Below are 27303 nucleotides of genomic sequence, written 5' to 3' on the forward strand. Positions count from 1 at the left end.
CCTCAATCCCAATGTGAGAGCTCTGAAAGAGGCGGAGGCAGCCAATGAGAGAGGGGATGAGGAAGGCCAGGGGAGGGGAGGGGAGGGGAGGGGAGGGGAGGGAGAGCAGGGTGGCAAGGTGAGGTCAGGTGAGCCACGCCTGGGGAACCTGACAGTGGCAGTCCTACACGCCTCAACAAGCCCACAATGCCTCCCTGATTAGAGTCTGTTAGGCCCCTGATCCCCATGGCCACTGTGACTGTGTGGACACAATGTATATGGAGAGCTGTGGGGGCAGAAGATCGATAGAATGAGTGGATTGTTTCACAAGGCAAAGAATGACTGAACTGCAACCGGGTGATTGACAGCTGGATAGATGTTAGGGTGAGGTGAGAGGGTGTGTGTGTGTTAGGTTACCTTTGCAGGTCTTGCGGTCTGGCTGGAGAGTGAAGCCTACAGGACAGCTGCAGCGGACTCCGGTCACCGCATCGTGACATGTGCTGTCACAGCCACCGTTGTTCACTGAACACGTCTCTGCAGAGAGAAACATACATCACAGTTAGACACACACACAGACACACACACACACACTGGGATTTTATAGGTGGTGGAAATGTTCCCAAAACCGGTTGCTTGTTTAAAAGATGTCTATTAGTGTACAGTGTAGTTTCAAAGAGGATAAGAAAAAAACAAATAAGAGACAGGAAGTGCTGTAGTAGTTTGCTCCTGTTTGCTCAAGGGAAGTGAACAAAGAAGACAGAGTTAGATAATGCAACAGATTAACAACGACACTATGGAGAATAAAGGATCAGAGTACTAAGAGCATAGTGTCAAGACATAAACAAATGAGTGTGTGCACGTGTGCATGTTTAGCTGCTCTTGGGGCAAGGTGAGTTAAAACACCCCCACCCCCATTCCTCCCAACTTCCTCACAGGACATCAACCAACTCCTGTCATGAGGACAAACCAGCTATTCCTCCAGACAGTTGTGGTCAAAATATATATTTTTTACCCTGGCTTTGACAAGAGCTTCCAGGCATTTTGGGGATAAAAAAGCAATTTCACCAGGCCAGTCTGTGCGTTAGATAGATTGATTTGAGGAATGGAGGGTGGTCAGTCAGGGAAAGGAGGGCAGGTCGGCTGCCCGGCCATGCCTCATAACCTCATCTCCAGACACTGACACATTTCACGGAGGAGATAGGAGATTTTTAACAAATGGCAGAAGAGAAGAAATTTGATGCCACTTTAAAGAGCTTGGTGTTCGTCTGCTGTTACATTATTTTGGCAGCCCTCACCAATAGCTTCAAACACTCTGGAAAAATAACACCATTAAAAAACTAAACCTCATATACTCAGGAAATCACAATATATTGCTCTGAGGGCAGCTGATCACTCATAGAGAAGCACATAGCATCACTTTTCCTCTAATAAGCTGAGGGATAACAGTTGGCAGTTAATTCACAAATAAGTCTATTAAAGACCCAAGAACCTATCTCATAAAGTGCACCAGAACAGCTGGCCTGGCTGTGGGCTTCACCACAGACTGCTGAGAGGGTTGAGACTGGTATGGAGAGGGCTTCTCACACGTGGTACCACAGAGGAAGCACAGCTCCCCCAGTCTCCACAGAGAATAACTTGATATTTTTGGGGAATACCTAGGCTAACATGAAATTATGCTGCAGGGAGCAGCCATGATGGGGCAGACCAAACCATCAAGGATCATAGATCAAGGAATTATATCTAAGTGGGAGAAAGTGTTTAAGCATTTGTTGCTCATTTCACTTCTGGTGACAGTGGTATCACAGCAACACTGTGACAGAGACCCCAGGCAGTGATCTGCTGGTATGGGCCTTCATGGGCCTGGCTCTGGCTGTAAATTAAAGACGATGGCTCAGCCATCCTGTGTAAGTACAAGGGCGCTGCGCATGGGTAGAGCAAGAGAGCATTCCTAGTGAACCACGGTAGTGTTGTGTGGTGATGAGTGGCACAGCCAGTGTGTTTGTCCAAATTGCACACTGTCTGTGAGGCACAGAGAGTTGGCAGGCACGTTGATGCAGAACTGTCACGACATGCCTCCAAAATGCTTAGTGAGGCAGTTATCACACCAAACAGTAATGATCATGTGTTAAGAGGGTAAAGAAATATTTATGACGATTATGGCTTGCCAAAAAGGAAGAGAGTGACACAAGCTCTGGTATGTGTGTGGGTTGTGTTTTCTGGAAGCGGACCAGCCATGTCGACAAGTGTGTGTAGACTGTAAATAGTACAATATAAAGGCTCTGATATGTACAGTGTATCAGTTCCATATGTTGATGTAATGTACAGTACACCTCTCTCCCTGAAGCAATAGTAATGCTTTATCATTTGACTACCAAATTACACCTATGTGGTGATAAGCTTTGGTTGTTTGCCAAGGGGAGACATACCTCTTGCTGGCTGCCAATAAAATACATTTGAGTTTGGGTGGTCAATGCCCACCAATTGGATAGTTGAACAAAATATTTCATAATCATAAGCAAACAAACACAGACACAGACACACACACTCTTCCAAATCCAAGCCTCTGAGTTCACCTAGCAGCAGACATGCAGTTAGAATTGGGATGTTCAGAAAATAGTACAGAAGGTTATTTGGAAAGAAGGACAATTATGTAGCAAATGTTTTTTCAATAATAATAATTTAAAAAACACATTAGGAGGATAACAACCCCTGAAAATGGTCTGCAAATATCCTCTACCACCGCAGCTTTAAAGGCAACCAAGCTATTGTGAGCTTTTGTCAGGCTTGGCTATATTGATTTCTGGGTTCATTTAGGGAATCTCTTTGAGCTCTGAGCTGACTTAAACCTCGGCAGAGAGCACAAGTGACCATGGTAACAACTTACTTTCACTCTTAGTTTAGAAACATTTCTTTATCTCTCTTAAAATACCTTGAGAGTGAATCTCCTTAGAGAATGCACTGCGCCTCTGTCGCTCTCGGTCTCTCTCTCTCTTGCTCTCTCTCTCCCCCTCTCTCTTCAGGTATCCCCCACTATTTGGAGCTTTGTAATTAAGTCATAAATCTCTCTGATATGCAGTGGTCTGATTCATTCATACAGATTTATGTGCTTATTTTTCTTGCCATCTGTCAGATCATAACAGCATAATTTATCCAGCAGACAATTTGGGTTGAAGTGCATTTGTCATGATTTGAATTGTAATTTAATAATATTTCATTGTTTCTCAATACAATTGATCATAAAATTGGGCTTGATGCAGAAAGAGTGACTTTTACAGTTGAAGTCGGAAGTTTACATACACTTAGGTTGGAGTCATTAAAACTCGTTTTTCAACCACTCCACACATTTCTTGTTAACAAACTATAGTTTTGGCAAGTCGGTTAGGACATCTACTTTGTGCATGACACAAGTAATTTTTCCAACAATTGTTTACAGACAGATTATTTCACTTATAATTCACTGTATCACAATTCCAGTGGGTCAGAAGTTTACATCACACTAAGTTGACTGTGCCTTTAAACAGCTTGGAAAATTCCAGAAAATTATGTAATGGCTTTAGAAGCTTCTGATAGGCTAATTGACATCATTTGAGTCAATTGGAGGTGTACCCTGTGGATGTATTTCAAGGCCTACCTTCAAACTCAGTGCCTCTTTGCTTGACATCATGGGAAAATCAAAAGAAATCAGCCAAGACCTCAGAAAAAAATTGTAGACCTCCACAAGTCTGGTTCATCCTTGGGAGCAATTTCCAAACGCCTGAAGGTACCACGTTCATCTGTACAAACAATAGTACGCAAGTATAAACCCCATGGGACCACACAGCCGTCATACCGCTCAGGAAGGAGACGCGTTCTGTCTCCTAGAGATGAACGTACTTTGGTGCGAAAAGTGCAAATCAATCCCAGAACAACAGCAAAGGACCTTGTGAAGATGCTGGAGGAAACAGGTACAAAAGTATCTATATCCACAGTAAAACGAGTCCTATATCGACATAACCTGAAAGGCCGCTCAGCAAGGAAGAAGCCACTGCTCCAAAACCGCCATAAAAAAGCCAGACTACAGTTTGCAACTGCACATGGGGACAAAGATCTTACTTTTTGGAGAAATGTCCTCTGGTCTGATGAAACAAAAATATAACTGAAAGGAAAAAGGGGGTCTCTTGGAAGCCGAAGAACACCATCCCAACCGTGAAGCACGGGTGTGGCAGCATCATGCTGTGGGGGTGCTTTGCTGCAGGAGGGACTGGTGCACTTCACAAAATAGATGGCATCATGAGGAAGGAAAATTATGTGGATATATTGAAGTAACATCTTAAGACATCAGTCAGGAAGTTAAAGCTTGGTCACAAATGGGTTTTCCAAAGCATACTTCCAAAGTTGTGGCAAAATGGCTTAATGACAACAAAGTCAAGGTATTGGAGTGGCCATCACAAAGCCCTGGCCTCAATCCTATAGAAAATGTGTGGGCAGAACTGAAAAAGCGTGTGCGAGCAAGGAGGCCTACAAACCTGACTCAGTTACACCAGCTCTGTCAGGAGGAATGGGCCAAATTTCACCCAACTTATTGCGGGATCTTGTGGAAGGCTACCCGAAACGTTTGACCCAAGTTAAACAATTTAAAGGCAATGCTACTAAATACTAATTGAGGGTATGTAAACTTCTGACCCACTGGGAATGTGATGAAATAAATAAAAGCTGAAAGAAATCATTCTCTCTACTATTATTCTGACATTTCACATTCTTAAAATAAAGTGGTGATCTTAACTGACCTAAGACAGGGAATTTTTACTAGAATTAAATGTCAGGAATTGTGAAAAACTGAGTTTAAATGTAATCTTGGAAAAAATATAAAACCTGTACTGTACATTTCTCCAAGTGGAAGTATACATTCCACACTATGTAACGGCATACATTTACATGCTCACTTCCAAAATACGTGATTCTGTGCATCCAAAAGGTTGGATGGTGTAGGCCTACATGAAACTTTAGAACAGAGAGGTATTCTGTGTTCCGTCTATTGTGTGGCTGAGTGCTTCTGGCTCCCTCTCAAGCACTAATACTCTGTGATAGCATTCCAGAACCGGCCACGGATACTGTAGGTGCTCGGCACAGCACAGGGCTTAATTCCCTTCATAGCAGTTGTATCAAAACACAAATAAACCACAGGGCCCTTCTTTGACTTGTTTCTAAAGAGCCATCACAGTAATAGGAAGAGAGGTTGAGGACTTTGAGTCAGGCCATTCACTTATCCCAGCTGTCACCAGCACATCCATTTACAGCTATCAAAAGAGAGGCATTGAACGTTTATGACAGGGTCAGACAGAACAGATTGGCCAAGGATTAACCCTAGGTAGGGAAGGGCTGTTCTATGATACAGCTCCAGGAAGTCCATTCTAAAGCCTCTATATTGTAGTATTCAATACATCCCATATATCTCTTACCTGTCTTTAATTTTCATCAAAGTGTTTTGTGCTAGTAAGTTGAAGGCTTCTTCCTAATACAGCAGCTTTGTTTTGAAAAGATGTGGTTTGACATGGGCAGCCACCATTATTATTGAAAGGGTATTCACAGAAGGACAAGGAAAGTGGGAAGGTGTCAAAGGTCAGGGGTCAGAGAGGGATGATGCCCATGTGTGTTAGGTTAGTTAGTTTCCACCGGGATGGTCAGCCTACAGCCCACACACAGACGGACGGACGGACGGACGGAGGGGCGCAGTCAGGAGTCAGGGGGTCAGTGGAGCCCCCAGAGAGGAGCCAGAGGAACAGAGATATTTACCATTGGGGAACAGCTGTGGGGCTGCCTGGTTCTGGACACTCCTCTCCCCTGCACACACATACACATTTAGTGCTCCAATTAGGACCATGGGCCAAACATCTGTGATGTCATCATGAGATTCATCCTGTATGTATATAATACTGTACATTAGTGGTATACTGTTCACAGGAATTTCCCCCATTTCTGGGCTGGTTTACTAAGCAGGCACATTCATGAAACACATAATATAGGTCATCTATTTCTACTGGATGAGACACTCAGAATCAATGCCAGAGGAATTGCAGAAAACCATTGATTTATCACAAGGGCAAAACTATTGATACACAGCACTATTGATAATGACTGACCAAAGAATGGTGTTTACTTTCTAAATCAAAACAGAAAATGGCTATGATAGACTTTTCTCTAGAACAAGAGGGTCACCTCTAATGACAAAGGCAGACAAAGGCAGAAAGATGCAATCATGCACATACAAGAGCCACACGTTCAAGAATTGTAGGGTGGAGGCGGACTTGAGGTAAAGACAGGTGTCAATCAGTTAGTGCAAGCTCTGCAAGCCATTATAGCAAGAGTCAGGTAGTTAGTGGTTAGTAAGAGAAGACAGGTCAGAGACAGCCAGATTCACCCTCATGCTTTGCTGGCAGGTATTTGGGGTTAAAAAAAATTAGAAGTTGTGACATCACAGAGCATGGTGCTACTGTTGTGTCATGTTGTGTAAGTGTGACACCACTCTCCTCGACTTGCTTAGAATCTCTTATTCCTCTGATAAATGATGGATCACACAGATCCATATCACTCTCTGTTTTCATAGAATCGCATGAAAACCGTTGAGGATTCTTTACCTCAGTGAGGAGACGGCACACACAGCATGCACTGTTTACATCCACTGTCGCCATTATACCAACATGACTGCATCCCAACATGCCCCATCCAACAACCATGCCTCTAGGCCACACCCCCAGACAGGATGCTAGAGCACTGTCAAAAGCATTAAAATGTACAACTACCATAAGAATGGATATACAGTATGGACCACCTAAAAAGTTAGTATGTATGTATGTGTGTGTGCATTTGAGCAATTGGAGCGTGTTCACTCTTTTGTGCATGCATGTGTTTATGATCGTGAGTGCATGTCCATCTACGCGTGTGTGTGTGTGTGTGTGTGTGTGTGTGGATGGCGTAGTGTGACTAGCTCCTCAGATGACTGCATCTCCTCAGCATGTCTGCCTCTGCCTGCTATTTGGATATGTTTATGATTTACTATACCAACCACTTGAATACTTCCACATGATGGCTGCTCCTTTCTGTTCTGTTAACTTTCTTGCTTTACAGAAACATACTGTATGTGCAAACACACTGGAGACCAGTCTAAGAGGGAGTTACGGTGTGTTAATTCAAGTTGTTTGTGTGTGTGTGTGTGTGTGTGTGTGTGTGTGTGTGTGTGTGTGTGTGTGTGTGTGTGTGTGCGCGCTTGTGCGTGTGTGTGACAGGGACAGCAATACGTAAGCCATAAATGTAGATATACTGCACCATGCTAATTTGATGTGTGTGTTTTTCCCCATATAGGGGCGCTCTACTGAGATGGAAATGTACAGCATGTAGAAGTAAATGTCTTGAGACTTGCACCATAAACTCTAAACCCCCAACAATGCACTAAAAGTGATAGACAGGAAAGATGAAAAGGCAAACTGTATAAAATAAAAGAGGCCTGCGTCATTGCCCATTATTGTTGAATAGTAATTGAGTTTGTTTGGAGAGACTGAGACAACAGAATGAATGAAGATGTGGTAAAGAGCACATGAAACACTGTTACCCCCAGAGCCTGTGGAGGGAAACCCAAGACCCTAACAGCCTGAGCGCTCCTTAATCTGTCACATCAGGCGCACATGTTTTCGGTTTTGGTAATGGTGGCACAGACATCTAATTTGGCCACGGCAGGCTTTGTAGCGTCCCCGCAGCCTCGCTAGCGTACGGCAGTAATGATAGGGTGGCTGACCAGTCCTTGACATGGGCCTGGATCTCATCAGCACCGTGGTGGAGAGGTGAACCAGACACACTGAGCCAACAAGCCAAGCAGTCACATACACCAGCCAGTAGTTCTTCAATGTAAATAAGGCATACTTTTACGACTGCTGAATACCAACTATCAATCACTTAGATCATGTATTTTCAGGTAGAGATATCTCGCGAAGCAACTGCTTTCTGTCCCTCTTGTGCGTTCTCTCTTCTCTCCAACTCCGTCAACGAGGTCTGGACAAGTAAACGGGCACGCAATGGATTATTTGTAATTTTAGTTAATTACCACATTTTCTGCGCTAAACTATGTAGAATATTTGCCTGTTGGAAACTACAACTACTACATCGCACAGTTCGGGCTTGATCTGATTTATCTCTACAGAAACTGCGCATCGAGCTCACAGAAACTGAGCACTGAGCTCACAGAAACTGAGCACCGAGCTCACAGAAACTGAGCATCGAGCTCACAGAAAATAAACGTACGAAATGGAATTAAAATAATTGAAACGACATCGGTCAATTAGATGTTAAAAAACCGAACAATATCAGTAATTTTAGTTAATCGCTCAGCACTACAAACCAGCCAACCAGCCTGCACACAGCCTCAGTTCACTTACAAAATGCCAAGAGCTGAATAAAAATATACTATATCTACAGTATATCCACCTGACAGAAAATGCCATTCAGGCTGGTTCAATTTGTCTCTTTCCATGGGTCATTCTACACCGACTCTATTTAAATAGTTAATGTCAACCACAGCAAATTATATTAACACATGTCAATGAGGTTGGGTTTGATTAGGTATACTTTCAGTGTTACATCATTGAGGAGTTGACCCTAGGTCTGAGAGAGTAGAGGAGCTGTGTATGGCTGCATAGGCTGGTGAAGCAGAAGCAGAGGAAACAAACTGTCCAGCTGGGAGAGACGACAGAACAAAGCAAATGCAGCCGCATAAAGAGAGAGAGAGAGAGAGAGAGAGAGAGAGAGAGAGAGAGAGAGAGAGAGAGAGAGAGAGAGAGAGAGAGAGAGAGAGAGAGAGAGAGAGAGAGAGAGAGAGAGAGAGAGAGAGAGAGAGAGAGAGAGAGAGAGAGAGAGAGAGAGAGAAAGAGGTGTCACAGCTGTAGACTGCAGCAGCACCAGCACCAGCAAATAATGGAAGCATTTTGTCTTTGTGTGAGAGAAAAGAAGCAGCAATCGAGACTTGGACATAAAATAGGTACTTGTCAATCTAAGTGAAAGGAGTTATATGCAGTCATTATGGAGCTCAACATTGCCTCTGGAGTAGCCTGGTAATGTGTGAATAAGGCTGTGGAGATGAATGACACAGTACATACAGATCACATCCTTTACTCAGTTATCCTCCACAACCCATCAAATGTGAGCTGACTCACCTACACATGTCTTTCCGTCGGTTTGCAGAGCAAACTTCATGTGACACGCACATCTGGGGCCGTGGTCCGTCTCCTCACAGATGTGCTGGCAACCCCCGTTGCCGTAGTTACAGGTCACTGCCGAGGAGCACACAGTTAAAGCAGTAGGAACATGCTGTACTGTCATCCATGCCTGGAGGTGTGCTGTGACGTCATCACCCTCTCAACCCCAGTGTGATAAAGATGTTTAGACACTCTTCCCATTCACACCTTGGTATGAAGGATCTCACACCACTAAACCATCACCTACTTAATGGAACGGAGCAGAACTGCTGACTTCAGAGTGTCATTCTCACTTGAAGACACTAGTTCCACTTTGGAATGAGAATACTGGTTCTTCAAAGTGACACAGAAAAATGGGAACGTTCATAAATGTTAAAAACACGAGTCTGGGTGTCAGTTATACCGTGTGTGTGTGTGTGTGTGTGTTTGTGGTGTGTCGAGTGTCGACATTAGCACTAAATACACCTGTGATGACAGACTGACAAAGCGTGAGAGCCAAGGCTTCCACCGCCATCCAGTCTGCACACCACTACCCCTGTGCCTTTTGGCCTTTTCCTGGGCTATTGCCAAAAAAATTTAGAATAACACTTCTCCAATCCTTATCCAAACATAGGCAAATCCCCCATCAGCCCCGGCCCCAGCCCTGACAGGACGAGCCCTGTTGCAAGGCAACAGGAAGTGTGTGCTGTCCATCACAACGTGTCTTTCTCAGAAACCCACTCCTTTAGTTACTCTAGTTCTGTCCGTTATCAGATGTTATAAAACATTTAGTGTGATAAACTGCCAGTATCATTTGGAAACAATCACTGTAAAATGTATTTGTTTCTCAAAATCTGTTGGATGCATCTGTTGTATGGTATTTGTAGAACGATCTACTCTATCTTCAATAGGTTTCTAACATGATAATAAATGGTATATGTGGTGCCAACGTGTACATTGTGTAGAGTAATGAAGATGGGTTTGTGGGGTGATGGGGGTCACACTCACACTTGCAGTCCCTCATGTTCCTGGTGAGCTGGAAGCCAGGTCTGCATTCACAGGCGACGCCTCCCTTTGGTGTCTCCCGGCAGATGTGAGCACAGCCATGGTTCTTATCCATGCAGGTGGGGCCCTCCTTGGTGCCCTCTGGTCGCGCTACAGGGAGAAGAAAGAGAGTGTGAGTTAGAGGTGACCTGATCACAGTTTCCACAATGTACTAGGTAGTCCTTTTCCCAATGCCACGCCCCCTTACATGACTGAATACACACACACATGCAAATCTCCAGGGTGGATGATAGCCTGTTAGAACACACTGCATTGAGTTGATCCTGCAGTCCTGTGAGCTTCATTGACAGACAGAAGTAGATACATTTTTCAAGCTCCGAGGCAAGAAGGGCTCGGTTGGACCGGAGAGGCCTAAAAAACACATATATTTCCAGAGGTTTACCACACTCTAACCACTATGCTTTGGTTCGGTTAAAATGGGTCAGTTTTCTGTGGATGCATGGATCCGTTATTACATTTAAGTCATTTAGCAGACGCTCTTATTCAGAGCAACTTACAGTTAGTGAGTGCATTCATTATTATTTTTCATACCCCCCGTGGGAATCGAACCCACAACCCTGGCATTGCAAACGCCATGCTCTACCAACTGAGCTACGTCCCGGCCGGCCATTCCCTCCTCTACCCTGGACGACGCTGGGACCCCATGGGTCTCCCGGTCGCGGCCGGCTACGACAGAGCCTGGATTCAAACCAGGATCTCTAGTGGCACAGCTAGCACTGCAAATGTTGTGCCTTAGACCACTGCGCCACTCAGGAGGCCTGAGTCTCAACACAACAAAGGGATGCTTTTGTTGGCCTCCATTATATAAAGCCATCTCGCAATATCTGAGTGTTTTAGCTATTCAAAGCTACATTCAAAGTGCAATGCAGATACATCATTTTTATCTCATTTATAAATGTATGAAAGTCACTTATTTAACACATCCGCGACACAGGAGGATTCCATTCCAGGTCTCACTTGTGTCATAAATTATAACAGGAGTCAGTGGCACATCTGTTATGCCACTATGTATTATGGATGACACCTTTAGGGATCAGAGCTGAGATTTGACTCCATGCGATGTGAGATAATGTCACTATTACAGATGCAGTGACAAGCCCCAAACCCACTGTCTCATTCAAAACCAAACCCATCTCTCATCCCCCACCCCTCTATGTGGTGAGCAGACACTGCGGTTGACTTACAAATGGCACCCTATTCCCTATTAAATTCACTACTTTTGACTAGAGCCCACAGGGCTCTGGTCAATAGTAGTGGCCTACAGTTGAAGTCGGAAGTTTACATACACTTAGGTTGGAGTCATTAAAACTTGTTTTTCAACCACTCCACACATTTCTTGTTAACAAACTATAGTTTTGGCAAGTTAGTTAGGACATCTACTTTCTGTATGACACAAGTAATTTTTCCAACAATTGTTTACAGACAGATTATTTCACTTATAATTCACTGTATCACAATTCCAGTGGGTCAGAAGTTTACATACACTAAGTTGACTGTGCCTTTAAACAGCTTGGAAAATTCCAGTAAATGATGTCATGGCTTTAGAAGCTTCTGATAGGCTAATTGACATCATTTGAGTCAATTGGAGGTGTACCTGTGGATGTATTTCAAGGCCTACCTTCAAACTCAGTGCCTCTTTGCTTGACATCATGGGAAAAACAAAATAAATCAGCCAAGACCTCAGAAAAATAATTGTAGACCTCCACAAGTCTGGTTCATCTGTACAAACAATAGTACGCAAGTATAAACACCATGGGACCACATAGCCGTCATACCGCTCAGGAAACGAGATGTGTTCTGTCTCCTAGAGATTAACGTACTTTGGTGCGAAAAGTGCAAATCAATCCCAGAACAATAGCAAAGGACCTTGTGAAGATGCTGGAGGAAACAGGTACAAAAGTATCTATAGCCACAGTTAAATGAGTCCTATATCGACATAACCTGAAAGGCCGCTCAGCAAGGAAGAAGTCACTGCTCCAAAACCGCCATAAAAAAGCCAGACTACGGTTTGCAACTGCACATGGGAACAAAGACTGTCCTCTGAGAACTGTTTTGCCATAATGACCATCGTTATGTTTGGAGGAAAAAGGGGGTGGCATGCAGAAGAAGAACACCATCCCAACCGTGAAGCACGGGTGTGGCAGCATCATGCTGTGGGGGTGCTTTGCTGCAGAAGGGACTGGTGCACTTCACAAAATAGATGGCATCATGAGGAAGGAAAATTATGTGGATATATTGAAGCAACATCTGAAGACATCAGTCAGGAAGTTAAAGCTTGGTCGCAAATGGGTCTTCCAAATGGACAATGACCCCAAGCATACTTCCAAAGTTGTGGCAAAATGGCTTAAGGACAACAAAGTCAAGGTATTGGAGTGGCCATCACAAAGCCCTGACCTCAATCCTATAGAACATTTGTGGGCAGAACTGAAAAAGTGTGTGCAAGCAAGGAGGCCTACAAACCTGACTCAGTTACACCAGCTCTGTCAGGAGGAATGGGCCAAAATTCACCCAACTTATTGTGGGAAGCTTGTGGAAGCTGAAATAAATCATTCTCTCTACTATTATTCTGACATTTCACATTCTTAAAATAAAGTGGTGATCCTAACTGACCTAAGACAGGGAATGTTTACTAGGATTACATGTCAGGAATTGTGAAAAACTGAGTTTAAATGTATTTGGGTAAGGTGTATGTAAACTTCCGACTTCAACTGTATATAGGGAATAGGGTGTCATTTGGGATGCAACCCAGGCAGGAAGATGTCTCAATTGACACTCACTGGACCTGCTGACACTCAGAAGGATGTTTGGGTCTACACTTCAGAGCTGTATACTGTTCCAGTCACACACATTAATATTGTAAATCACCTTTTTTGTTTTGCATGAGTACATGCATTTACATGCATAACAAAAAAGGTGATTTACAATATTAAAGGGCCCCACATCATTCTTACAGGCCACCCATACTGAAAGTTGCTTTGGATAAAGGTGTCTGCTAAACAGCATATATTATTATTATATGCCATGGAGGGCTGCACTGTACTGTTCATAGACAATCATTCTACAGTGTGTTCATGTGCCTGCCCTGTGGACAATTATTATTATATTACCTTTATTTAACTAGGCAAGTCAATTAAGAACAAATTCTTATTTACAATGACGGCCTACACCGGCCAAACCCGGACGACGCTGCCCTATGGGACTCCCAATCACGGCCGGTTATGATACAGCCTGGAATCGAACCAGGGAGTCTGTACTGACGCCTCAAGCACTGAGATGTAGTGCCTTAGACCGCTGCGCCACTCGGGAGCCCATATGATGTGATGATGGGAAAATGCTATCAGTAAGTGTAAATGTGTTGACGAATCAAAGAGCCAGAGCCTAGTATTATCCTCAATGACTTATGTATGTACTTTAACGCCTGCCTGCATAGGCTTCCTTTAATTACACCCTCTTGTTTTCCACGTGTTCTGCCAATAAACTGAACTGGCCCTTTTATTTAGTTTCACTTAGTTAGTTAGGGCTGATGTCAGAGACAGATATATTTCCAGTCCCTCTCTACTTTTTGTCTAGCTGACGAGGCAATGTTGATGTCTCGCATTAGTGCTGTCCATCACCTCAAGTCTGTTAAGAGGTGTTAGGATGTCAGGCTTCAGCCCTTCTGACAGGCTTCCTGCTTGTGCTTTTCTGATCTGTAAAAAGGGGTGATGGCGAAGGCAGAAAGATGGGAGAGGCTGAGCAATCAGACACTGACTGCAAAAACATACCGAGGACAGAGGGTAAACTCTGAACAAAAACACCATTCCACCACCACAGCCATTGAGACACAGTAAGTACAGGGATGATGACTGGAGTCCACTGACCATATAACAACACACCCTCTTTAAAGTGCAGCAAACCTCAGGAGGTCAGGGCGAGGGGAAACTTAAGCAGGAGTTGGAATTCAACGGTCCTTTCCCACTGCTCCGTGTCTCTCTGAGGGGGAGGCGAACCCAACACACAGACAGAGGGATAGAGTTTCCCACTTGGCAGCCCCTAAGAGACTCAAGATCACTTACCAGGGTCACAACGTGCATCCTCAAAAATCCCCCCGCTCTCTCCCCACCTACAGTATATGAGACCCCTCTCCCCTAATACCGCAGACTCATCCATCAATAGCGGGTGGGGCCAGGGCCAGAACCTGTGCTCTGCTCGTTCTCTGAGGACCTCGAAAAGCCGAAGTGTTGACACAATGGCCCTTTTCTCCCTGGCCAAGCTATGGAACCACCCTTTGCGGTTCTGTTCAACTGGCTGTCAAATACTGTCCTTTTTTATTATTACTACTACAGCTATTATCATTTCTGCGGTTTCTCTTGTTGAGAAATGAAATAAATAATAAATAATAGGGATGCAGAAAGAAAAAATTTTCCCATCGAGAAGTGAGCTGGGAAAAGTCGTGTAGGAAAGAAAAGGAACTGCGGATTGTGAACACCGCCGGTCCACTAAAACAAGCCTTTGACCCATGAAACATAACTCTATATGTAGAAACCAATAAAACATATCACAGGGCACTTTATAGACGGATCGCTGGCTAAGCAATATCTGTTAAAGTCATGGAGCCAGAGGGGAACCTTCCAAATGGTTACCAGGGGACAGACTGGACATTTGTTCTCACACTATTGAACAAGGACAGCGATCATCGAAAACCACTGACTGCACCGGTGGAAAAAAGAACACCCGGCAATTAGTGCAAAGAACAGCAAGAAAGAGAGAGCTTTTCCCCAGAAGCGACATAGCCACAGCAGCAGTATCCAACCAAGACAGGTCGTGACCTGCACACCAGACACTCAGGAGAGGCTTGTAACTCAAGGACTACTGCACTGCAGTGCCACCGCAGCAGCCCAAAGCTCAAATACTGCTATCTATTATCCCTCTCTGCCTCCCAGCTTCAGACACAATAGTGTTCAGGCTCAAGGCTAAGGCCTTTAAAGTGCACTGGAACACAGTAAAAGAAACACAAACAAGGCCATTTGGAGACTTCCATTTCTCAAGAGCTTCCAATAATACAATCATGTTCTGTGCATCTCTGACAATAACAGCACAGGGACAATCCACTCTAAATAGAAATAAAAGAGGACAGGGTATAATGAATGGAAAAATAGGACTAAACATACTCCCTGGAGAACGGTTCTGTTTGTCTCAATGTTCAGATCCCATCAGTAACCCCTCTAATGTAGTCCTTTAGATTCATCTGGAACTAAACACACTGTGCCTTTATGGGCCATTCTACACTAACACTTGTTCCTCTTATAGCACTTCATTAACACTGCCAACTAAATGGAGCAATTTAGGAAATTGTTATTACTACCTGTATTACACAACAGGTTGTAAAACTAATAGGATACAATCATACCCCTGGACTGGTATAGTAGGATTAAGTATTTTGTTTATGTAAATTATTTAATTGCAAATGTTTTGCAGGATGAAACTTTCCACCTTTGGCTACAATATTGGCTACTATCCCAAATGGGTAAACTTGCAATGTAACGTAATGCAGCATGTTGATCATGACATGTGGAAAGTGGCCCTCAGCTAATGAAGAAGAAACACATTATATAGTCCCCCAATTCTTACAATACATGCTGGGGTTTTATAGGCGTAGTCAGTCTAAGTGTTTGGGCTGGTGAAAGGAAGGCTTGTTGTACGGTACGAGTCCAGACTCCGAAGCCCCTTGAAGGGAGAAGGAAGCCCCATGGTCTTGATGCTGCTTGCCGTATTGATACGGCGCCACTGGTTGCTAGGGGGCCAGGGCCTAAACATGGAGCTACCAGGCAATTAAAGCAGCATTCCTTCCTCATAGATAATAGGCCATTACATTTTTTTACAGGAGTATAAAAATGTCTGAGTATGGAAAAGGTGGAGAGGGAGCCATGACTGGGCCGAGGTGCAGATGGGCCGGGGAGCGACAGGGCGTCCAGGGGGTCCACGTCGTGGCACAGCGCCGTCCCGATGGCAAGCGGATGCCCCCAAAAACAGACGGCAGAGCCAGCACACTGAGCCAAGCGCTACTGTTTGGGCCCTTCTGCCAACCGTTGGTTCCCTTCAACTCCCGAAGGCCTAGTAGAAGCAGCAACATTCCCTCACTGGGAAGAGAGACATAAATGGTCCCAGCCAGGGAAAGTGGCAGTTGATTGTGGAATGATATTTTCCTATAGGATCCATCTGCATGTCTGTGGTTAGGATGACAGGCACCTGAGCTACCAACAAACCTAATGACATGTACATTTATATTCTATAGCTGTGTTTCCAAAACAATCCTTGCATAGTTTCCTAATGATCCTAACTATATTATAGCTAAGTGGTTTAAATACTTTTGGTGTAAGAGATTAGACCTGATTTATTATGTGACTCTGCTTCTCTACCTGTGGGTGCATTCATTCTTTCTTGTTGCTGTTGTTGATGTTGTTGTTATTGTTGTTGTGGTTGCTGTTATCATTGTTGCTGTTGATGGTGTGTATGTCTTTGTGTTATTTATTGTATACAGTATGTGCATTTCTGTGTGTGTGTGTGTGTGTGTGTGTGTGTGTGTGTGTGTGTGTGTGTGTGTGTGTGTGTGTGTGTGCGCGCCCGCAAGTTTGCGTGCATGTGTGTCCATCTACAGTATATATCTGTCTATTCTGCAGCACCTGCTGTGGGACATGCCCCTCTCCCCTCACTCCTCTTCTAATCACTTCAAGGTCACCTCTCCTCTCCCAGCGGACCAAGCTATCCATGATCCCCCTCCCCCGACAGAGAAGAACACAGAACAACATAGAGATGCGCAACACACCAGAAGGATAGCATGCACAAACAAAGGACACTACCCACTCTCTGTAATAAAAATATATACGTTATTTCAAAGCCACATTCTTCTTGATATCAAAGGTAGACCAGCTGAAAGCAGTCGTCTGTCTGAGAGGAGAGGGAGACAGGATTCAGGCTGGACCTCTGGGTAAAGCAATGACAGCAAAGCGTTAGTGGAAAAATCCCACTGGCACTAAGACAGTCCACTGCGGCATGCTAGCACAGCTAGCTTAGAGATGGCCTTCAACAAACCCGCACTATGAAAAGGGATGTCTGCCACAAAAGAAGTATGGAGGATTCAGCAGTAGGGCAGCCAAAATTTGCTAGAGCCCAAGCCACTGATGTACAGCAGGTATATATTTGTTCAAGCGTGGGGAGCCATGGGGCCTATGAAAGCCCAGTCTAGACAAAGAGGGGATAGCAACTGAAGGTAATTTAGAGACAGAGACAGAGAGAAGGAGAGCGAGAGGAAGAGAGAGAGGGGGAGGAGGAGAGAGCACGAGGGGGAGAAAGAGGGAGAGAGAGAGAGAGGGAGAGAGAGAGAGAGAGAGAGAGAGAGAGAGAGAGAGAGAGAGAGAGAGAGAGAGAGAGAGAGAGAGAGAGAGAGAGAGAGAGAGAGAGAGAGAGAGGAGAGAAAGAGCGAGAGAGAGAGAGAGAGAGAGAGAGAGAGAGAGAGAGAGAGAGAGAGAGAGAGAGAGAGAGAGAGAGAGAGAGAGAGAGAGAGAGAGAGAGAGAGAGAGAGAGAGAGAGAGAGAGAGAGTGAGAGTGAGAGAGAGAGAGAGAGAGTGAGAGAGAGAGAAAAAATGAAAACGAGTGAGAGAGGATGAGAGGGAGAGAATTGCAGAGAAAGAGCAAGAGAGAAACATAATGAAAGAGGAAGGGAGAGAAAATGACAAAGGATGGAGGAGAGGTGGAGCGTCCTGAACGGTAGGACTCCTAGAGAAACAGTCTTTGATGCTGGACTAATGGTGAGACTTAATATGTAGCCATGGGAGTGCGGGACGTTCCAGTCACTCCATTTCCCCAGAATAGGAAAAGAGCCTAGTTATACGGTCGGGCTGCAGAGCAATGGAGCAACCACTCCTGCACTTGTAAAAACAGCTCTGCGGCCAGCATACAGCCAGACAGGCAAGCAGACATGCTGAGACACAGCTCCAGGAACGGGAATCGAAGGGACACTACAAGCACTTCACAGTAGGGACATCAGGCATGAGAAAGAGAGGCTTCTCTTTTCACACGACTGCCTATAACCAGCCATGGCATCATATAATGGGAAACACTTAAGAATAAAAATAATGTATCAATGCCTTTTGAAAAGAAGCAGAAATAGAAAAGAAGCCCAATAACAGTATTATAAAGTTATGTGTGCAGTGTATAAAACAAGCACCTGATACTCTCCACCATGTGTAATGGATTTCATAAAATCAAATAAAATCACATTTTATTTGTCACATGCGCCGAATACAACAGGTGTAGACCTTATAGTGAAATGCTTACTTGCAAGCCCTTAACCAACAATGCAGTTTTAAGAAAGAATACATAAAAAAATCACTCAAAAAAATACAATATAAAATAATCAGAAATAAAAGTAACAAATAATTAAAGAGCAGCAGTAAAAATAACAATAGCGAGGCTATATACAGGGGGTACCGGTACCGAGTCAATGTGCGGGGGCACCGGTTAGTCGAGGTAATTGAGGGAATATGTACATAGAGTTATTAAAGTGACATCACATTTATTGCAAGATTCTATGGACTACTGCAGTTATGGCTGGACATGATGTCCTGAAGTACACATGGCGTGTTCTGCATCCAAATGCTATAATAGAATGTGTCTCAAAAACTGGGCCTAAAGCTAAAGTCAATTTAAAACTCTTGTGTGCGTTCGTGTCTGTGTGTGCCTGCATTCATGCGTGGGTGTGTGTGTGCGCATGCATCTGTGTGTGTATGCGTGCGCGAGTGTGTGTATGATAGACGAGACGAGAGACAGCAAGTCTCATTGCAAAAGGGGCAACAACCCCCCTGGGAAGCTAATGAAAGCTCCAACCACAGGAAGAGGTTTTCAATGACAAAATAAACATTTCCAGGAATGGCAAGGATACTCATGTTCTACAGTTAAGGAAAGAGATTATTAGAAATTCATTGGTTGTCCCCATGGTCAGGTAGTTGACTAGAAATGGCTGGATGTGAATTTAGTGGTAAATGTCCGACACACTTCAAGACTATAGCACATTGACTGGTATTATTAATGTGTACCAAACTGCTCTCAAGGCCCTCTCCAAGTGATCGCTGTAAACCTGATATACCGAGACTACATTGAGTTCAGTGAGCAAGTGCGTGTGGGTGTCACAACAATTTATACTTCTATATTTAAACCAAACCATCAGGCACTGTGTCGCGCTTTGCCAAGGCCTGGTGCCATGAAGCATCTGTCATCAGTTTGATTGTGTGATTGGTATTATTCTAACACTCATTAAAAGTTGTATCTCAGTTCTCGTCTCTAATGAGTTCCCACAGAACACCTGCTCTAAGAGATTATCATTTTCAGTGTAGGTATAGAATAATAATTAGGTGGGTGCTTATATTTGTCTTATTTCACACATGTACAAGGGTATATTATACAGATGTCTGAATTGGAAATGTGTTTTTTGCATATCCCAACTCTCCCTGAGACAACCTCAGGGACACCCCACTGAGGGTGTCTCTTTTAGTTACTGGCCCAACGCTCTAACCACTAGGCTACCTGCTGCCCACAATTACCCCTGCTTAAGGCATATACACGTGTATACGTAAATACTTCTTTTCTATACAATGTCATGTTACTTTTCTGTGTAATGAATGTTGAAAAATCAGCAGTTTGCCAGATAAATAAGTGGACAGGCTTAAACTGAATATATGAACTTATATAATAGCCCATTAGTGTACACCATACGTACTGCCATACCAGATATATTTTTTTTTACTGAAACTGAAATGATACAGTAGATGTCTGAATTGACTGAGCAGCACGGAATTCCTAAGGGAGGCATTCCAATCTGCTGGACTCAATCTCACGCCCATACTGTATGTGTGTAGCAGGGACCCTGTTATTATTATTATTATTATTATTATTTATCTCCCCAACACATGGAAAAAGGAAACAATAAATAAAACGCAAAGAAGTAGAACCCTCGCTGACCTGAATGGCATTCCTATCAACCTGTAAGCACCTTGGCTGTTCTTTCAAATACTTTATATCTTGACTGGGAAGACATTTTGGGGAAGAATAAATGAACTGTTACATTCTGCCCAGCGAAACGATGGGAGCCTTCATTTGGAGGGAGAGTTTTTCATTCCTTTTTTGGAGGGGGCAGCAGGTCCTATAAGAGGCAGGCTAGTAGCAGACGCCCTTTCATTGGCTGTGAAGGCTGACAGCCCCCTGTTGCCTAATTGGCAAAGCTCTCTACTAACAAGAGCTCTCAGCTAGCAGGGGAATAGCCTGGTAGCGCCCAGCCCCAGACCAAGCCCCAGCCCTAGCCCCACCCCCAGACCAGACCAGCTCAAGCCCCAGACCAGCTGCAACGTTCCCTATCAGCCTCCCCCTCCCCTAACTCACCCGGAGAACACCTGATCCATTGATGAAAGGAATGGAAAGCTGATGTCTTTCTAATGAGGGTGATAAAGCTAAATGCATCCAAGGCCTAGCCCGTTTAAGGGGAGGACTGGCCAGGGCCATATTTATGAAGTACTGAGGGTCTCCTGTAAGCAAACTTGGCAAATACACTCGAGAATATATGTTTAATTCCATATTTTCTCTTTGTGACTTTTAGTGTAATCAAAAGAGAACCATCGCGCTCTCCCAGAAGCTTGGCTGGTACGTAAAACCCGCAAATGACTATTAGTGTAGCCTTTGCCACTTAAACATAATATTTGAATAAGCTGAGAATGTTAATGCTGAGGATGAGTCAGGGTTATTGTCCAATAACTCGGCCGACTGGCTTCCTCCTTTTCCCTATTAGCACACACTGTTGTAATAATAGCAATAATAATACGCAGATGCCTGCTGTTGTTCCGAATGTCTTTTCTAGAATAATGAAAAAATGACAGGCAGTGATCTGTTGAGTGAAGTGAGTTTGTAGATGTATGGTAGCTTTAATCTCTCTGTCCAAATGGATCTCATCTGGAAGCAATAAAACCAATATTATTAACATGAAAAATGGAACATCAACGGGGTACTTCATCGAGAGAGAGAGAGAGAGAGAGGAGGGGGCGAGAGAGAGAGAGAGAGAGAGAGAGAGAGAGAGAGAGAGAGAGCGAGAGAGAGAGAGAGAGAGAAATGGGCCTGGTTAGGCAGCGGTATCTGCCTGGTCCTGAGGATGTGTCTCTGACAGACAGACAGACAGACAGACAGACAGACAGACAGACAGACAGACAGGCAGGCAGGCAGGCAGACAGACAGACAGACAGACAGGCAGACAGACAGACAGACAGACAGACAGACAGACAGACAGACAGACAGACAGGCAGGTAGGCAGGCAGGCAGGCAGGCAGGCAGGCACACAGACCCTTCCCTTCGAAGCACACGATCCAGTCATTTGCTACACTCAAATAACACTGTTCTTATGAAACATAAACATGGACAGTTCACTAGGCCAGATTGATCTCATAAACCAGGCTTCCAAGATCCCTGGCTTTCTATTCTGAGGCTACATGAGACTGAAACTAGATCCTGTAGTGACATCACTGGTCACTGTCCCAGACCCCAAGACAATACAGCTCGCTAGCTTGTAGTCCTAAAACCCGGAAATAAGTTACCTCTGGTTTGTTCAGCCATCCCTATGGGAAAAATTCATGGGGAATGAATAGGGTTTTGGAATAAACGCCGAAAATAAGGTCTGAGGTTAACACAGGCTTAAGAGATCTTATACGTTTTGTTCTATGAGATAATATCAGTCAGTTAACATGACCTTTATGAATTATGAAGCCTTTATGTGCTTTTTATCATTACATAAATTCTTCAAAATTCACAAAAGATGACTGATGAAGCTGATGACGATTATGTCATAGAACAAAACGTATAAGATCTCCTAAGCCTGTGTTTACCACAGAACTTATTTTCGGTGTTTATCCAAAAAACCTATAGAAACGCCATTCATTTAATCTTAGAAAACCTTTTAAAATGGAAGGTCTTGCACAGTGTCATTCAAAACGCCATTCATTTTCCCCATTTTCCCCTTTGTCCAACGAACCATGGCGGAGTTAGTGCCTACAAAAAGACGCCATTATTATTTCTCTCTATTCAAAAGGCTACATGATGTGGACACGAGCGAAAAATTGGAGGGAGAGCAGAGAAGGAAAGAGAAAGCACTTGGGTAACGGCTCACACACCCACACTGCAGACAGAGAGCAGACAGAGAGCAGACAGTGGCTGCAAGTGGATATAATCTGCCTCACTGTGACCTCACCTTCCCTGAGACCTCAAGAGACTGTTGTACTCAAATCATAGAGGCTAGGCTTTTCTGTTTCAGTAGTACTGAAGAATAGAGTAAAATGGCATTTAAGGTTTCTCTTGTGAAAGAGACCTTTGGGCTTCCTTATTCAGGTTGATGAAAGTACAAAACATCTCCATCTCGATGTCAGGGTGAAGTCAAATAATATTTGTATTCATGAATTGACATGCTACCCAAACTAAAAGCATGATAATGTACTTATCAGTCAAGTTATTGGGAGCAGTCATTGTTGTTGTTCATCTACAGGTATCTCTGTGATAAGATTGGCTCCACACCTTCCCTTCTCTGACACATCCATCCCAATCACATAAACAAGTGCTGTTCCCGCTCCTGGCTACATATTTAATAGTTTTCTTTTCTCTCAGCCACCCCAAGGCCATTCATACCACTGGCAGTTAAGCTTCAAAAAAGCTGTCAGACTCTGCCAGATCAGATCAGTCTAATTTCAAAAGGACAGAAAATAACAACACACAGCTTTCCTCACAGCTCAGGTGTTTTCTAAGCACTCATACTGTTACCTTTGTTTACCTTTGCTGCAGGGCAGGCCTGTTAGGGCGGATCCTGCTGTCAAAGACCCGGTTTGATTCCCTATCATATCAGATCAGTCATAGAAGACATACCAGCAGGCCTGCAGTATTGCTACAGTATCCATGTGTCCAAAATGGCCCCCTATTCCCTAAATAGTGCACTACTTTTGACCACAGGCCTATGGGCCCTGTTCAAAAGTAATCCACTATATAGGGAATAGGGTGCCATTTGAGATGTTAGCCTATAGCCTTTCACTTGTAGTAAAGCTTAAACAAGGCTTAATGAAAATGCACCATCTGAAGTGTAAATGATACTTCCCCTGAATGGGACCATAATGAGGTCATGACCCCAGCAGTTTACTAGGTACCTTCAGGTCAGAGAGCAGGACTAATGAGCTCATATTGGTATCCTTTCCTGCACCATAAATCTGGAGCAGTCCCTTCGCTGGAATGCTTGTGTGTGTGTGTTGTCTGCATGTGTGTGTGTGTGTGTGTGTGTGTGTGTGTGTGTGTGTGTGTGTGTGTGTGTGTGTGTGTGTGTGTGTGTGTGTGCGTGCGTGCGTGCGTGCGTGCGTGCGTGCGTGCGTGCGTGTGCGTGTTGAGGATGCAAGGCTAACCTTTAGGCCTTTGGATGCAGGTATGCTGGTTGTCGCTCAGGAAGAATCCTTCTCTGCAGCGGCACTCGTAGCTGCCCATCATGTTGACACAGATCTGTTGACATCCACCATTCCCCTCCGAACACTCATCCACATCTGCAATGAAACAGGAAGAGAGAACAATCATTACAATCATAGAAAACAAATGGGAATGAGGAGATGGAAATAAACCACTAGGGTCAATTGGAGTAAGGGATCTACTCTGCAGTTACTTTTTGCAACCAGTCAGTTAGATTTTACTGAATGAAACAAGATATGATGATATACTGTAACAGCAACATAACAAAATGCAAGATTGTTGGCATGGAAGCGTTGACACAGGAGAATACAAGAGTTCATAATAATTTCGGAAAAATTACGAGCCAAATAACATTCATATCACCAGAGGAGTGGTTTCAGCAGTGCAGACTGCGGAGGTCACAAAATGTGGGGGAGATATGAGACATAGTCAAGAGAAGCAAGAGGGGGTTGTTTAAAGGTGTCTGAAGAGTTGGTGTCTCAGTTCACAGTTATCTTGCGTGGCAGAAGACGGAGCGGAGGGCTCACGGTTTGAAAGCCTCCAACTGTGCAGCACTAAGCCTGAGCAGCACACTCCTCTGGTAACTGTGGTAACCTGATCCACCTGGGGCAGAATACCTGTCGATGACGAGCGTCTGTCAGCCCCTCCACTGAAGGAATGCCACGAGAGGGGGGATCGAGGAGGGAGGAGAAGGAGAGAAAAGAGGGAGAAGAAAGGGAGGGGAAGGTAAGGGAGGGAGGGGAGAGGGAGGGGATCCACTTGAATCCTAGTGAAGTGCAGCACACAGCAGCAGTCTGTACAGTGGTATCTCCGGGGGCTTTGCTTTGCCACAGGGCATTGCGCCGTAGACTAATGAGTAGATTCTAACACGGTAGGTGCTGACATAGCATTTAATCCCACTGAGACTTCATTGTGCCTCTTACTCTATGTAAGATATTACTAAAGGTGTTCTGAACTCTCTGTCTGAAGCCAACTGAGACTACACCCAATCAGTGGTAACAGGACAACATCTATTCATTAACAACTTGTTAAAAACGTCAGAGCACACCGGTAACTACATGGGGTTTGGACCATAGAGAAACCAGGTGTAAGCTCTTTTAAATGTACAGCATCAAGCCACCATCTTATGGTGGGGAAAAATACTTAACAGTATCACATTAGGGACCTTTGGGGCCATCCACTAATCTTAGAAAACCTTTTCAAATGGAAGGTCTTGCACAGTGTCATACAATATTCCATACAGTATATTTTTATTTAACCTTTATTTAACCAGGAAGTCCCATTGAGGTCAGAAGATCTCTTTCCCAAGAAAGGACCTGTCTATGGCATTAGATGTTAGTCATGTTACTTGCCAGCCCAGCATTCCCTTTGCGTGACAGTGCCTTGACTCTAGGCCTCCTCCTCCCCTGGAGACCTGTGCTCTGTCCCTGACAACGGACAGCGCTGGAACCCTATCCATCCCCATGCTCGACACATCAATAATCTGCTGTATACACAAGGCTTTTTTTAATAAACTGTCATGCGAAACTAATTTTCTGTCTATTTGTCCAGTCTAAGAAGGCCTCTGGATGAAGTTTCCTTTCTGGGGGAATCTCAGCCTAGCATAGTTAGAAATGAAACTTCACTCTGTCCTCCTCTCTTTCACACACAAACACACACACACCTCAAACTCCTGAGTGATGTCAAAGTGGAACCTAACTAGACAGAAACCTCTGGGGTAGCTAAGTGGGTTAGTGGCGTGTGACCACAAGTCTAGTCCTCTGTTCTCACACTCCATCAGCACCGTTGCCTCCCTCCTCTCAAAACAATGTCATCATGTCACTCAGGCCCACTGGGAAAACCTGAGCACAAGCGCCATCCAGGTGACGTGTCTGTCCCTGCAGCCTTGAAAATAGATGCTAAATAAAGTTAGTGTTATAAGGACAGACTGGAAGGTCTAGGAAGGTTAAAGAAGTTGGAGTCATTTCAGAGTGTGCTCCATTTGAGCAGAGCTGCAATCCACCCCAGCCTCAGTGTAGCTGCTTTGGCTTTGACTTGACAGAGTCTTTCTCCACAGTGAGAGAGAGGGAGAGCGGCAGGGGTAACACCTTTCAGCTTAGCTGCAAGGAATCTGCAGCTGCACCTTTACAGATAAACTGTAAAGCCAAACACCAAACGCCCAAATACACACACCAACACAAGTGGGCTCACACACAAGCACGAGCGCACACACATATACACACACAAACACACAAAGAAATGCACTCATGACACATGCAAAAATGCACACCAAATACGCAGTCAGCCTCAAAAAGGAATTATCTTTCCAAACCCCCAGCGCATTAATGATGGTTTCATTTCCTGATTCCTTCATCCCTCCAAATAAGGCATCGCCTGTCAGTAGATCTCTCCTGTTTAAATAGCTCCAATAATTGCCTGTGTTTTGTGCTGGGCAAGGCTGGCATTCAAAGCAAATATTTCCAAGCGGAAAGAGATTCTGGCATGGCCAGGAGAAGTGCTCATTTTATTTGGATTTAAAATGTAAAAATAAAAAAATGTGTAGAGGATGGAATAACGTCTTAATGAAGTCAAAAGGGCTGCCTCAGTTTGGAAAAATTAGACATCTCTCCATTCTATCCCTCGATTTGCTGTAAGGAGGAGAGGGGGAAAGGGAAGATTAAGAGATTGGTTGTGTTTGCGGAGGCCATGTCCGCTGGTTTCTTAGATAGCCTTGACTGTATATATAACATTTGGCCTTGTGCTGACCTTTGCAGCCATGTAAACATGGCGGTTGAGTTACAGAAACTCCTCAACCCGTATTTTGGAGACGCGCTCGTCTTTTTTCTAAAAGGGTTCAGTGACTCTATGGCCATTTATTGCTGACCCAGCACCGGAGTTTTGAGGAGAAAAATTGAAAACTATGTGTATCTCCTCCTTAGTGCTGACCAAGATTTGTGTTTCTACAGACCCAACCGGCAGACAGACACAGACAGACAGACAGGAAGGCAGGCAGGGTGGCAGACAGACAGATGTCTTTGTAGTCCAGACCAGAGCAGACATCCCAGAGACATGAGGAGGTGAGACCGAGGCCGGCCATTCACCCTGTTTGTGCTTTTCATTTACAGGGGTTTAAGAAACACACACTCCCTAATAAGGCAGCAATCAGAGCCAGGCTGAAGGCAGCACACAAACAGCATGCTGTGTTGCCTGAGCTGCTCCGGTAGGTGAAGGAGACATTATGAGGATAAACATCCCTTTGGCTTCGCTGAGCATCGGTAGATGGGAGGGAGGAGGGACATAGAGAGCTAGTCCCAAATTAAAACAAGATCCTTTCTCTTTTAAACAGGATTAGAGGATTTCCTCTCCATTGCTGCTGGAGTTCAATGACACAATTCCTTCTCTCCACCCTCTTTACTGAACAGTGACCACGGCGGCAGGTTTGAACCGAGCCGAGACGCTCTGAGAGGAGCACTCAGTGCACACAGACACTGGCCACGTGTAAAGAAACACTCAGCGCTAATCAGGCACGTCAGCAGAAGGATGCACAAGTTGATGTGTTGTCTGAGCCCAC

The 27303-nt window shown here is 44.4% G+C and overlaps 1 protein-coding gene across 1 annotated transcript in view; it reads right to left on the reverse strand.

Moving 5' to 3' along the window:
• Nucleotides 1–396: 396 nt before the first annotated feature.
• The window catches only part of LOC123487289 (signal peptide, CUB and EGF-like domain-containing protein 3), a gene marked incomplete at its 3' end in the record, with an annotated part of 78047 nt that continues 51140 nt past the window's right edge, over nucleotides 397–27303 (reverse strand). The window contains exons 4-8 of the mRNA XM_045218487.1: nucleotides 23696–23830; nucleotides 10188–10334; nucleotides 9159–9275; nucleotides 5752–5799; nucleotides 397–513 (exon numbers count right to left, since the gene is read on the reverse strand). Coding sequence (XP_045074422.1) covers nucleotides 397–513; nucleotides 5752–5799; nucleotides 9159–9275; nucleotides 10188–10334; nucleotides 23696–23830 — 564 coding nt within the window. The remainder of the gene's footprint in view (nucleotides 514–5751; nucleotides 5800–9158; nucleotides 9276–10187; nucleotides 10335–23695; nucleotides 23831–27303) is intronic.

The sequence above is a fragment of the Coregonus clupeaformis genome, unplaced genomic scaffold (genome assembly GCF_020615455.1).
Source record: "Coregonus clupeaformis isolate EN_2021a unplaced genomic scaffold, ASM2061545v1 scaf1605, whole genome shotgun sequence".
NCBI classification, from domain to species: Eukaryota; Metazoa; Chordata; class Actinopteri; order Salmoniformes; family Salmonidae; genus Coregonus; species Coregonus clupeaformis.